Source organism: Puccinia triticina, chromosome 8A, assembly GCF_026914185.1.
Source record: "Puccinia triticina chromosome 8A, complete sequence".
Classification (NCBI taxonomy): Eukaryota; Fungi; Basidiomycota; class Pucciniomycetes; order Pucciniales; family Pucciniaceae; genus Puccinia; species Puccinia triticina.
In genome coordinates this window covers 5,629,805-5,641,744 of record NC_070565.1, presented here as the reverse complement: position 1 = coordinate 5,641,744, position 11,940 = coordinate 5,629,805, and the positions used below count along the sequence as shown (strand labels likewise).

The 11,940-nt window shown below is 48.7% G+C and overlaps 1 protein-coding gene across 1 annotated transcript; it reads right to left on the bottom strand.

Moving 5' to 3' along the window:
• Positions 1-3,178: 3,178 nt before the first annotated feature.
• On the bottom strand, positions 3,179-6,232 carry PtA15_8A601 (uncharacterized protein; the record flags this gene model as incomplete). The annotated part of the gene is made up of 2 exons (XM_053172048.1): positions 3,179-3,298; positions 6,173-6,232. The coding sequence occupies 2 exons, from the start codon at positions 6,230-6,232 to the stop codon at positions 3,179-3,181; spliced, it is 180 nt and encodes a 59-aa protein (XP_053023250.1).
• Between the last annotated feature and the right edge of the window lie 5,708 nt (positions 6,233-11,940).

Sequence of the window (11,940 nt, the reverse complement as noted above, 5' to 3'; positions counted from 1 at the left end):
ATTTGCTGCGGAACAGCGGGAGTGGCATGCACATGTGAGGGAAAGTGTTAAAAACAATTTGTGTCCGGGGGTTTGAAGGTGGGCACAATTGAACTATGGGCGCGCAGGGAAACTTGGATTGGTCTTGTATCCCCCTATGTCCCCCGGGGAGCGTCATTTTCTTATGTAACTAGAGGCAAAGGCGGCTGCGCCGCTGCAGAGCCCACATGCCCCGCTCTACTTTTTAAAGTCAGCAACACTAATTGTTTTACTCAGCAGCAATATTTTTATTACTTAGCAGCCCTATCAGCGCTCAAGATTTTGATTGCGGAATGTGAAATTCTTTTGAGGTGATATGTAATCACGCAGCTCAATTTGTCTGTTGGCAAAAGCAGTGATCAAATGTACAGCACATGAACCCCCAGGAAAAGGTCATGTCACAATGTCAGCATATCTCCGGCAGAGATGGCGGACTTACTCAAGGCCCGTGCAATTGGCGTGCGGGGAGCTTGCAAGTTAGGTTTTGGGAACTCCTTTTAATTTGAGTGTCAATGTGTTCCTTGACTGGAGAATATCCTTGGCAGACCAGAAAACGTTTGCGTATGGATTATTTGCATTTACAGCAATGTCAGAAAAGCTTGCGGCCAGCTTTTGGACTGCTGATTTCAGCCTCAAAGCCTGTATGGCTCCTGTATGTCAGGAATGTCATCAGAAGAAAACCCCCAGTTTCTTTGTTTTCCACTTTGGGGCCTTGAGGGCCCCACCATTGGATTCCTGGAGCAATTTTACTTTGATCTGGCCCTTCGCCTTCCCTGCCTCCCTTGCCCCTTGCCCGGCCCGGCACCCATGTCAAGCAAAACCAGCTGCCCAAACGGGTTTTGTCTGCCTGTACAGTGAAGCTGTACAGGCCTGTGGCTGAAATGCAGAATTCATTTCAGCCAAAAAATTTGGCAATCTTTTCTGACATTGCTGTAAGTATTGGACAAACTTCAAGATCAGCCCAGGCTCCATCAATGATCCTTTGCCCAAGTCACCAGATTTGCCTTTAGCCTTGCTAGCCCAACATTCTGCTCCGCCAAGCCCCTTGTCACAGAAAACGTAGATTTGAGCAAAGCCGGGCTTGGTTCCTTCAGGAGGTTCAATACTCAAAATTTGGTGTGTAAGCACTCCTGATATTTTGAATAAATTTATCCTGAACGGGCCTTGAACTGAATGGTCGACGTTGGCGCCGAGTGAGGTGAAAGATAAAGTGTTGTTATACATCCTGAGCAAGCTTTGGTAGTTCTTTGAGCCTGGGCAATGAAAAGTGAGTAAGTTGGTGAATGGGGAAGGCGGAGATGGGTTTAACGCACTTCAATCTTGGGAAGTGAGTAGTAGCTTCATGAAAGTGGGATATTGCTGGGCGGAGTTGTTGGCCAGAGGCAAGGTCACCTTATCCTTCTGGCAACAAGTTGATAATGAGGTCCTTTGGTCTCAATCATCATGCCGCAATTGATCAATTTGGTTGGTCCGAGGGATTAAATGTCTGAAATCAGGCAATTGGCAGGAACATCAGCGGTTGGTTCGGCATTTAGCTGAATGTTTATGAAACTGCATACAAGTAACTGGCCGCACAGGCTTGCAGAAGTCTTAGGCCGCAATTATAAACATTTTTTTGAGATATTTTTGAAAAGTTTTTGAACTTGCCCAAAAAAGAAATTGAACTTTTTTTTGAGATCTTTTTAATTCCAAAAATACTGCAGATGCACTCAAATACACCCAGGGAGTGTGTTTGAACCATTTTTGAAAAAAAAAATGTTTTCATTTTGTTTTCAAATACTATTCAGTTCATTTTCAAAAACTTTTCAAAAATATCTCAAAAAGGGGTTTATAATTGGGGCCTTAATCATTTCAATCCAGGTCTTTTGTGAACTGACAGTCAGGTTTTTGTATATTTGTGGAATTCCAGGACAAGGCTGAGTCAGCGGATAACGGGCCCCGGGTTTGTGAATGAGCTTGGTCAAGGGGTCATGAGGGGGATTTGTCCGATCAATACCAATCGTCAAGTTGATCCCTCCTGACATGCAAATTGTCAAGCGCGCCGTTATGCTTGTGTCATGAAACTCGCGGCACGCATTTGAGGACCTGAGGACGTTAATTTAGCGCATATCTGGCTAACCGGCGCTGCGCAGACGCGCTTTGACAGGTGTGTGTTGCGTTAACGGCAGAACCACCGGACGGTGTAAACATAAGGCGACTAGGACAGGCCCACATGCACTTGCTCCAGACAAAAATAACCCAAATGGGGCGCAATTTGCGGCCACAATGCCTCAACAGGAAAGCGTCCCTTCTGCCCATTGGGCCACCGCGGTTACCGCAGAGGGTTGATCAACCAACTGACAATCTTTGGGCGGGTGGAAGCGCAAACACCGGCTGAAGTCTAAGATTGTCCAATGCGCGCACGCTCATATGGGACAGTACTGGCTTGTAACAGCAGAGGATACCGGCCACCAGCGGCCTTTGAAGAATGTGATTTGAGAATCATGGTTGTACTTGCTTATTCAAAGTGTGTTGGGTGGAATAGCTCTGCGGGACGGTTTCGCGGGACACGGCATATCATACGGCTAACCCCGTTGTGGAGATCAACGCAGTCGCATAAGAGTCATAAGCTAAAAGACTGTAGTAGGTAACATGGACATTGCGTTTTGTCAAGGAATAGCCTTGGGCCAAGCAATGCCGAGAGGACAATGAATGGCTGATGTGGCCTTGGATAGCAAGACAACAGTTTACAAGGCAACATTACAGAAGAAAAAAAAACCCCCCGCGGGAACAAGGAGGGGGAGAGCTGGTCGCATCAGTATTTCTTCATGCGCTTGGCTGCCTCCCGGCCATGTTTTTGGTAGTGATTAAGGTGGTTGAAGAGACAATCAGTTTGGACCAGTCGTTTAACAAGCCTGGCCCTGACACCAAACAACACCACTTTCTGCCCGGCGGATTGAGAGGAGCATTGTGCCTGAAGTTGAGCGGGTGGCGGGTAGGTGGTAGGGAAGTCCAAGCAATGCTGCGTTATGCCTGGCAAATCAAGAGTAGCGTTGTGCCTCGGATTTAGCAAGTGGCAGGTGGGTGGAAAAAAATGGGTGATTAGTGGTTAGGAGCTGGTCCAGGCAATACATATGTCGCTGGGGCAATGGCGGGCTGGATTTTGGGGTGTTGGGATACATTACCATGCAAACAGGGCGCAGGAGTTGAGTTGCTGGGACGAGGGGGGAGGCGTGGAATGGCGAGGGGGTATGCTGTACAAGTTGGACCAGCTGTCTGGGTGGTGGGTGAAGTTTTGGGACTTGCGTAGCAACACAAGCGGAGGGGCCAGGCAGCTTGGTGAATTTGGAGACGGTTGAGGGGGTGATGCAAGTGTTGTTGTGCAGCTTGAGTGGCAGGGTTGTACGGTTGGTTAACTGTGGAGTGCGGGGTGGGGTATAAATAGGAGGACCCAAGCGAGTGTGAATCCCCAGTCGACTTGCTGCGCTGCACTTCCAGCCAGTGGTAGACCCAAACCCCTCCGCTGTTGCAGTTGCACAGTTTGAGGTTTAGATAATGATGGCCCCCCTTTGCAATTGCCTTCAATGCGGCGCGCTGGGGGTTGTTGGCGCAACACTTGCAACCTCTCTAGAAGAGGTTGGGTATTGGCCAGGTGGTGTTGGTTGCGGTTTTTTTGTTTGGATTTTTAAAAGGGGGAAACCCTTGATTTTTGTTTTTGTGTTTGTCTGTCTTTAATAAACTTAGATGTGACAATGTCCACCCTCAGGTTTGGGAAAACCTGAGGGTGGACATTGGCAAGTCGCTGGTACATGTACTGGGACTTGATGAAAAGTGTGTACTGTTCATCACACTAGGGAAGACCCAGCTGACTCCCAGTACATTGTAAAGCTCAAAAGCGTTCCTGAGAACCTTTTGCTGAGTGCGGAAAGGGATGAATGAGGTTACCTCTGCCTTTCCTGGGTCACTAGACACTAAAACAAGCCCCCCAATCTACGATTGGAAGGTTTATGTAGTGATAGTGGAGGTGTATCAAAAGATAGCCTACTTTGAGCAGGTGGCTTAAGGGTTATGGTAATGTAGCTGATTTGTAAGTGTTGTAATGAGGTTGTAATTTGTATGTAAGGGTGTAAAACCACAATATAGAGTGGGGCTAATACTGTAGAGTGAGCAAGTATTGTACTGTTATGGGGTAAGCTGAGTGCAAGTAGTTTGCTGAGAGAAATTACAACTGGGGGGAGGAGAGCCTCCTTAAATAGAAAAGAGTGAGACATTTTAGCTCCAGGGGAACAAGAGAATGAGGGGTTTTAGCTGCCCTGAAAGCTACAATGAGGTATTTTGGCTGGTGGTTGACAGGTCACATGAGATCATGATGTCATATGAGGGAATTTAGCTAGTGAGAAATAGGAGGTGAGATATTTTAGCTGGCCTGGCCTGTCAAATGATGTCATCTGCAAGCTGCATGAGGGGTTTTTGCTATCTTGACACCTGCATGATGTCATCTGTCAACTGTCAGACTGCAGCCCCTATTACACTAGTCTGCATGCACCTGCATTAGACTGCATAAGCCTGCATCAAGTGTGCATAGCACTGCATGACACTGCATGACACTGCATGACACTGCATGACATGTGCATAGCACAATGTAATGAGTGCAGCTGATGAGGTAAAGTATATGTAGAGGGTGGACAAGCTGTCAGAGTGGTCCATGTAACTGATTACATGTCCTGGGTAAGTGTGGTTCATGTAACGGATTACATGACCTGAGTATGGTGTTTGTGTATGTGAAACTGGCTGATGGTGTCTTGAAGGGGTTGTATCTTCTGATCCAGAGGGGTGTAAGATGTGTTGTCCATGGTGTCCTGTGTAGTTTTGGCCGTAGAATCCAATGGTGTCGCCGTATTGGTTGATTTGAGAATGTACATATGAGAAAAAGGGAATTTTTGAAATGGGCTAGATGGGTAACCATAAAGCATACCACAACATGCTGGCCATTGAGTTGGGCCTATCCAAGCCTTGTAGGCAGTATAAACTGCCCACCAAGATCAGATAGGCCCAGATTGATGACCAGCAGGTGCTGGTTGTTGGGCTAGGGCTTCTCTGGCTCAATGACAAGCACAAAATGGTCATTGAGTTGGCAGAGGCCGTGCTTGGTGACCAAAATGCACTGGTCATCAGCACCCTGGCTCTTCAAGCGCAAACTCAAATCAAAATTATTCATCAAGCCAGGGAATCCCTCGCGCAATAGCACATGCTGGTCATCTATCTGGGATTTTACGAGCTCAGTAGGCAGTAAATGCTGTACACCAAGCTTGTAAAATCCCAGCTGAATGGCCAGTACATTGTGAGAATAAAGGATGGTCAGTGGTTAGAAATGACCACTAGCCGCCTTCTTCAAGAATATATGTTTCTGGGCTGAGTGATTATTGGTGTCTTGGCTCCGCACTGCTACTACCCGCTGGCCTTCAGCTCTCCTCAATGAGCTTGATCTATAGTGTAATAATCCGCAAGTGAATAAAGCTCTGCACTCCGCAAGCACAGAATCCGCAAGTAATCCCGTAAGTAAAGATAAGGTCACATATTCCAATACTCTAGTACTTCTGTAAGTGTAAGTACAATGAATGAGTAGTAAGTAAGATGATAGAAAGAAGGGAGAAGAGAAACCGTGAACCTTCACCCCCTTCCTTCCCTCCATACATTTTGACTTTCCCACCCAATCCTGCAGATCCAACACTTTCCCGCATTGGTACTTGACACAATGCAATGGCCTGCATAGCCCGGGCAAAGCCCGAGATGAATTAGGTTTGGATGCGCGGTGCAGAGCTGTGGAGTATTGGTACAGCTAGACGGCAGGAAAGGCAGGAGAAGGTTAATCTAACAATTTCCCTACCCAAGCCGAAGCACAGATAACCCAACAAGCACCAGCACCAAAGGAGTAGCAAAATTAGGAATTTTTGCCCTCACCCACCCACTCAGTTGGGGGTCCCACCCACCTGGAAGTCTCGGACCTTAGTGCTTGTGGGGCATAAAGCCTGGGTATGCAATGCCTTCCCTCTAGATGGATGCCCTCTCTAGGAAGCATTCCACGGGCAGAGCGCGGGATGTCCTAAGGACAAGGCGCATAACGCCAAGGAAAGGGGGGAGGAGAGTGCACCTCTCCATCCCATACCCAGCCAACTTGAGGACAAGGATCCTGGGTTAGCCCAGACAAGAAGTCAGAAGCTGAGATTACTGACATGTGGCGGTCTAAACCAAGACTATCATGATGGCTTAGACCTCCAATGCCGTGAATCTCTACGGCGTCTTGGACTATTCCGTCAGCTCCACCCGCTTTCCCGCGCTTCACTGTCCCATACTCCACTCCTCTCCAACGCTTGAACTCCCACACTCTCTGTCTAGCCCCCATCAGTCAGTCTCTCACCACCGCCTCTGCACCAGTTCCACCCGCTGTGGCTGCCTTGGCTCACCTGCTGATGCGCTGCTGCTACCAGTCCACAAGTGTAGTCCGCCGCAGTCCAGCCCTTTTTTCCCGCTCCGGTCCATCTATCCAATCCGCGATCCAAAATCCACAATCTGTGATCTGTGCATTCCATCCGCGCATGACTTTCCGTAAGCTTTCTTAGTGTGCTTTCTGAAATCATGCTTGGTGCTTATTTCACCGGAATGTACTCTGCCTGAGCCACTCTGTGCATTCCCACCTGCACTATCTCCCAGTGGAAATTCTACCACGCTTGCCTATATAAATCACCACAACATGCTGGATGTTGAGCTGGGACTTTCCTAGCGCAATGTGCGGTTCATGCAGGCTCACCAGGCTGAAAAAAGCTTGGCTCCACTGTGAGTGCACGCCCCGCAACCTCACCAAAGGAGTCACAAGGATGTCACCAAATCACCTTGGACCGAGTTCTTAGGCCTTGTTGACCCGCGCACTCCTAGTCCAGCAGGGAAGTACTGACACTTCCCCTGGACTAGGTGAGCATTTCCTTTTCCTCATCTCTAATTGTAAATACAGCAGGGAAGTACTGACACTTCCCCTGGACTAGTTGCAATGCATCCCTAGTTAGGTTCCAGGACTGTTCCCCTCCAAGGTTTGACCTTGTACCGCGCCCCATTGAGACCTCCCAAGACGCCCAGATCAGTGAAGCTTGACCACGAGCTTACACTTTTTTTTTCTTGAACCTGACTTTGACGGCATCGCAAGATGACCCTACCCTTGCCCCTCGCACCCTCGCCCCTCGCCCACGCACCCTTGCCCCTCGTCCTCGCACCATCACACACCGGTATCTCAACACAATCCAATCAATCTCGACCCCCGACCCGCGTCATCCTAACGATAAGGTTGAAAGACACCCTTGTCCGAATCCTAATCAACACGGGATCAGAAATTAATTTAATTTCTTGGGAGGCCGCAAACGCCTCAAATCTACCCCCATTACCGCTTGCAACAAACACGGGTCCACCTGGCGATGAAAACGCCTCTATCCACACCTCTACTATTGAAGGAATACGTTGTTGGCAATCTAACAACCCAGGACACCCTGATTGAATTCCGCACAGTTTCATTTTGGATTGGCCCGGTGATAGGATCTTACGACGCCATCCTAGGAACACCGTTTCTATTTCACTTTGACCTCATAGTCTCTATTTGGGGCTCATTCCTGATACACAAATCATCAGGTATCAGGATTCATGGAAACGCACCCCCAAATTCAGAAAAAAGCTACATGACCGCAGCGGTGGAGGAACCGGACCGCGAGTCTTCAGAACGCCAAGTTCTCCTTGATTTCGAAGACCTCTTCCCTCTAGCCATTCCGGCGGTCTCGGATGAAGCGGAGGAGGCGGGACAATTCACGGAGAGTTTCTTCCCAACAAAAATCCAGTCTGAAGCATCAAGAACCCGACACAAAATCATTCTGACCAATCCAAATGCAGTGGTGAATGAGAAACAATATCCTTATCCCAAAAAACACCTTGCGGCGTGGCAGACATTGCTCAAACAGCACCTCGAAGCCGGACGCATATGACACTCAACCAGCCAATACGCCTCGCCAAGTATGATCATCCCAAAAAAGGACCCTACGGCTCTGCCTAGGTGGGTGTGCGACTATAGAAGGCTTAACAGTTTCATGGTTTGCAATCGCTCACCATTGCCCAATGTAGACAAGCTGGTCCGCATGGTCGCCGGGGGAAAAATCTTTTCCATTCTTGACCAAACCAACGCCTTTTTTCAAACGCGGATGCAAGAGGAAGACATCCCTCTGACGGCCGTAAAGACACCCTGGGGCTTAATGGAATGGGTCGTCATGCCAATGGGATTGACAAACGTACTGGCGACACACCAGGCCCGGTTAGAAGAGGCACTGGGCGACCTTATAAATAACGTCTGCATTGTCTATCTGGACAACATTGTAGTTTTCTCAAACTCGCATCAAGAACACAAACAACATGTCCAATCAGTCCTTGAACGTCTCAGACAGGCCCACCTGTATTGTAGCCCCAAGAAGACCCAGCTCTTCCGGGAAAAGATCAAATTCTTGGGGCACTGGATCTCAAAAGAAGGCATCCACCAGGACGATGAAAACGTCACAGCTATCCAAAAATGGCCGACTCCAAGCTCCGCAAAAGGTGTGAAAAAATTCTTGGGGACAGTCCAATGGATGAAAAAGTTCATCTGGGGTCTAGAAAAGTACGCCGGCACACTCACCCCTCTGACAAGCTCAAAAATTGACAAACAGTCCTTCAATTGGGGGGAGGCTGAAGAGAAAGCTTTTCAAAACATCAAACGCATCATGACAAACTTACCCGCCCTGAAGAACGTCGATTTTGACTCAGAACATCTACTCTGGTTATTCACAGACGCAAGTGGCTCTGGCCTTGGAGCAGCGTTATTCCAGGGCGCGGAATGGAAACTGGCCTCGCCTATAGCTTACAAATCCCAACAAATGACCTCAGCTGAACAAAACTACCCGGTCCATGAACAGGAATTGCTTGCGGTAGTACACGCCCTGCAAAAGTGGAAAATGCTACTCCTGGGAATGAAAGTCAACATCATGACCAACCATCACTTGCTGACACACCTTCCCCGACAACGTAACCTCAGCCGACAACAAGCTCGATGGACCAAACTCCTTGCGGACTTCAACCTACATTTCAATTACATTAAAGGTGAAGACAACACTGTAGCAAACGCCCTGTCAAGAAAAGACCAGACTGACATCACTGAAGGGCCTTCATCAGCGGACGTGACGCGCGTAGCAGCGTTGACAGAGGTGGGAACCGCTCTCTTGGCAGACCTACGGGCCAGGATCATCGAGGGCTATGATGCTGACAAGTTCTGCGTGGATGCACGCAGTGCCCTACCACTTTGAGACGACTGCGTGGACGTGGATGGATTGCTCTTCCTGGAAGATTGATTGATAATTCCCTCCATAGGGAATGTACGTCAAATGTTGATCAAAGAAGCCCACGGCCGCCTTGGTCACTTAGGTTACCAGAAAAGGCTAGATGAGTTACCCTCAGATTTTTTCTGGCCCCGACTATCAAAGGATGTGCTAGAATTTACCTCCTCGTGCAAGGTATGCCAACGCACAAAGGCACCAACTACAGCGCCGACAGGAAAAATGCTGACCCCACCAATACCCAGAAAACCGCTGTCCAACCTTGCCATCGACTTTGTGGGCCCACTGAAACAATCCAACCATTACAACATGATCCTGACAGTCACCTGCCGGCTGCCGGGGTTCACAAAAATCATCCCCTGCTTACAAACGGACTCAGCGGAGAAAGTAGCCTCCCGTTTCTTCAGTGGTTGGACCGCCACCTTTGGTGCCCCGCGATCAATCATTAGTGACCGCGATAAGTCATGGACGTCCAAATTCTGGAAGGCTCTGATGGCCAGGATGAACATCAACTTCCACATGACTTCGGCTTTCCATCCGCAGGCGGACGGTCGGAGCAAACGCACCAACAAAACTGTTGGACAAATCCTGCGCTCGACAGCAATCAAGAAGCACAGCAAGTGGCTAGAAGCCATACCTGCGGTCAAATTTGCAATAAATAGTGCAACAAATGGGGTGACGGGGGTCAGCCCATTTGCACTTGTCTTTGGACGACAACCGCGGCTTTTTCCGTCCTTGCTGCCGGACGACAACCCGATCCCCGCCCTAGACAACTGGCTAAGACTCCGCGAGAGCAGCTGGGAAGACGCCCGGGACGCCCTGTGGGTAAGCCGCATCAGACAGGCAACACACCACAATAAGAGACGCAAAAACCGCGAGCCACTTGTGCAAGGATGTAAGGCGTGGCTCAACTTGGCCGACTGGCGGGATAGACACCAACCAGGAACCAACAAACTGAAGCCGTGGTTTGAGGGACCATACCAAATAATCAATGTTTCCAACCATGGCCAAAACATCGAATTACATGCCACCGGGCGATTGACGACACCCGGTCTTCCATATCTCAAAGGTCAAGGAGCTTATCAAACGCCGACCATCACCTCCAACACCGCTTGAAGCCTCTCTGGAAAACTCTACAGCCACCTCATCCAGTCCTGACGAGGGACCATCTCTCCCACCTACCACGCCACCACCCAGCCTATCGGCCCCCTCCACTTGTCTTATAGGAGGGGAGGATGTGAGCGCACGCCCCGCGACCTCACCAAAGGAGTCACAAGGATGTCACCAAATCACCTCGGACCAAGTTCTTAGGCCTTGTTGACCCGCGCCCTCCTAGTCCAGCAGGGAAGTACTGACACTTCCCCTGGACTAGGTGAGCATTTCCTCTTCCTCATCTCTAATTGTAAATACAGCAGGGAAGTACTGACACTTCCCCTGGACTAGTTGCAATGCATCCCTAGTTAGGTTCCAGAAGTGTTTCCCTCCAAGGTTTGACCTTGTACCCCGCCCCATTGAGACCTCCCAAGACGCCCAGATCAGTGAAGCTTGACCATAAGCTTACATCCACCACCATTATTTGCTTGTCATTGAGCTGAAAGTTTCACATGCCAGTGCCCTGTAATCAAGTGGATGGTGTCTCCACTTGATGGCCAGTACATGAAAGAAGACAAAGAACTAAGAGTATTATTTCTTGTTAGATAATCTAGACTTATGATTTATATACAATTGATTTTATCTAGAGAGTTGAGGGTAAAAGATGTTTTTACCTAAGAGCAGGAGATTGGCCGCTCTCTACTGATTAAACTTGAGAGAAAAAGAAAAGAACAGAGATGAAGCTCTGCGAAACCGTTCGGTCTGTTTCCCAACCCAAGATAACTTGTCATCAGTTTTCTTGCTCTGCCCTACGGTGCAGCCCAAGTTCGGTTCTTACACGTAAAGAACCGTTGCTGAACGCTATCCCGCTTTTTCAAGCTTTGGAGAAATGACGTAGTAAACTCGTGACGTTATCTGCAGTTTTAGCAGCCGCGCTTGCTTATTAGTCTTTTTGTTTCCCTTTGCTTTAGCTTTGTAGTTCAGTAACTCACCGATTGTTTCTCCTTCTCTTCAAGAGGAATTGGTGGTTTTGATTTCTTTTGCGTCGACTTTGTCTAGCAGAAAGTGAGCAGTGCATTAGCTCCAGCCTTATCTCTATCTTCCAGTATTGATCCCACCGCTTACCTTTGGCGCTTGTGGTGATCCTTTCAGATAATGACTTTCGGTCGGGATTTTCCTCGAGCCGAGTCTTGCCGCTTGCTTCCGTTGGACCTGTAAGCACCAGAGGTGTAAACAGAGTTTTTCCAACATCAGCCGCTCTGCGCTTGGACTGCGGAAGGGTTTGCTTTGCTTACCATCTTCCGCAGCTGTTTTGGCTCGCGGCATTCTTCTCAATTTATGAGAAGAATGCCGGTCCCCTGAGACCATAATCTCACAGTACATACTGGTAATTGAGAGGATAAAACCTCTATTTGATGGCTTACAAACTAGTCATTGAGCAGAGGATTTCTCCAAT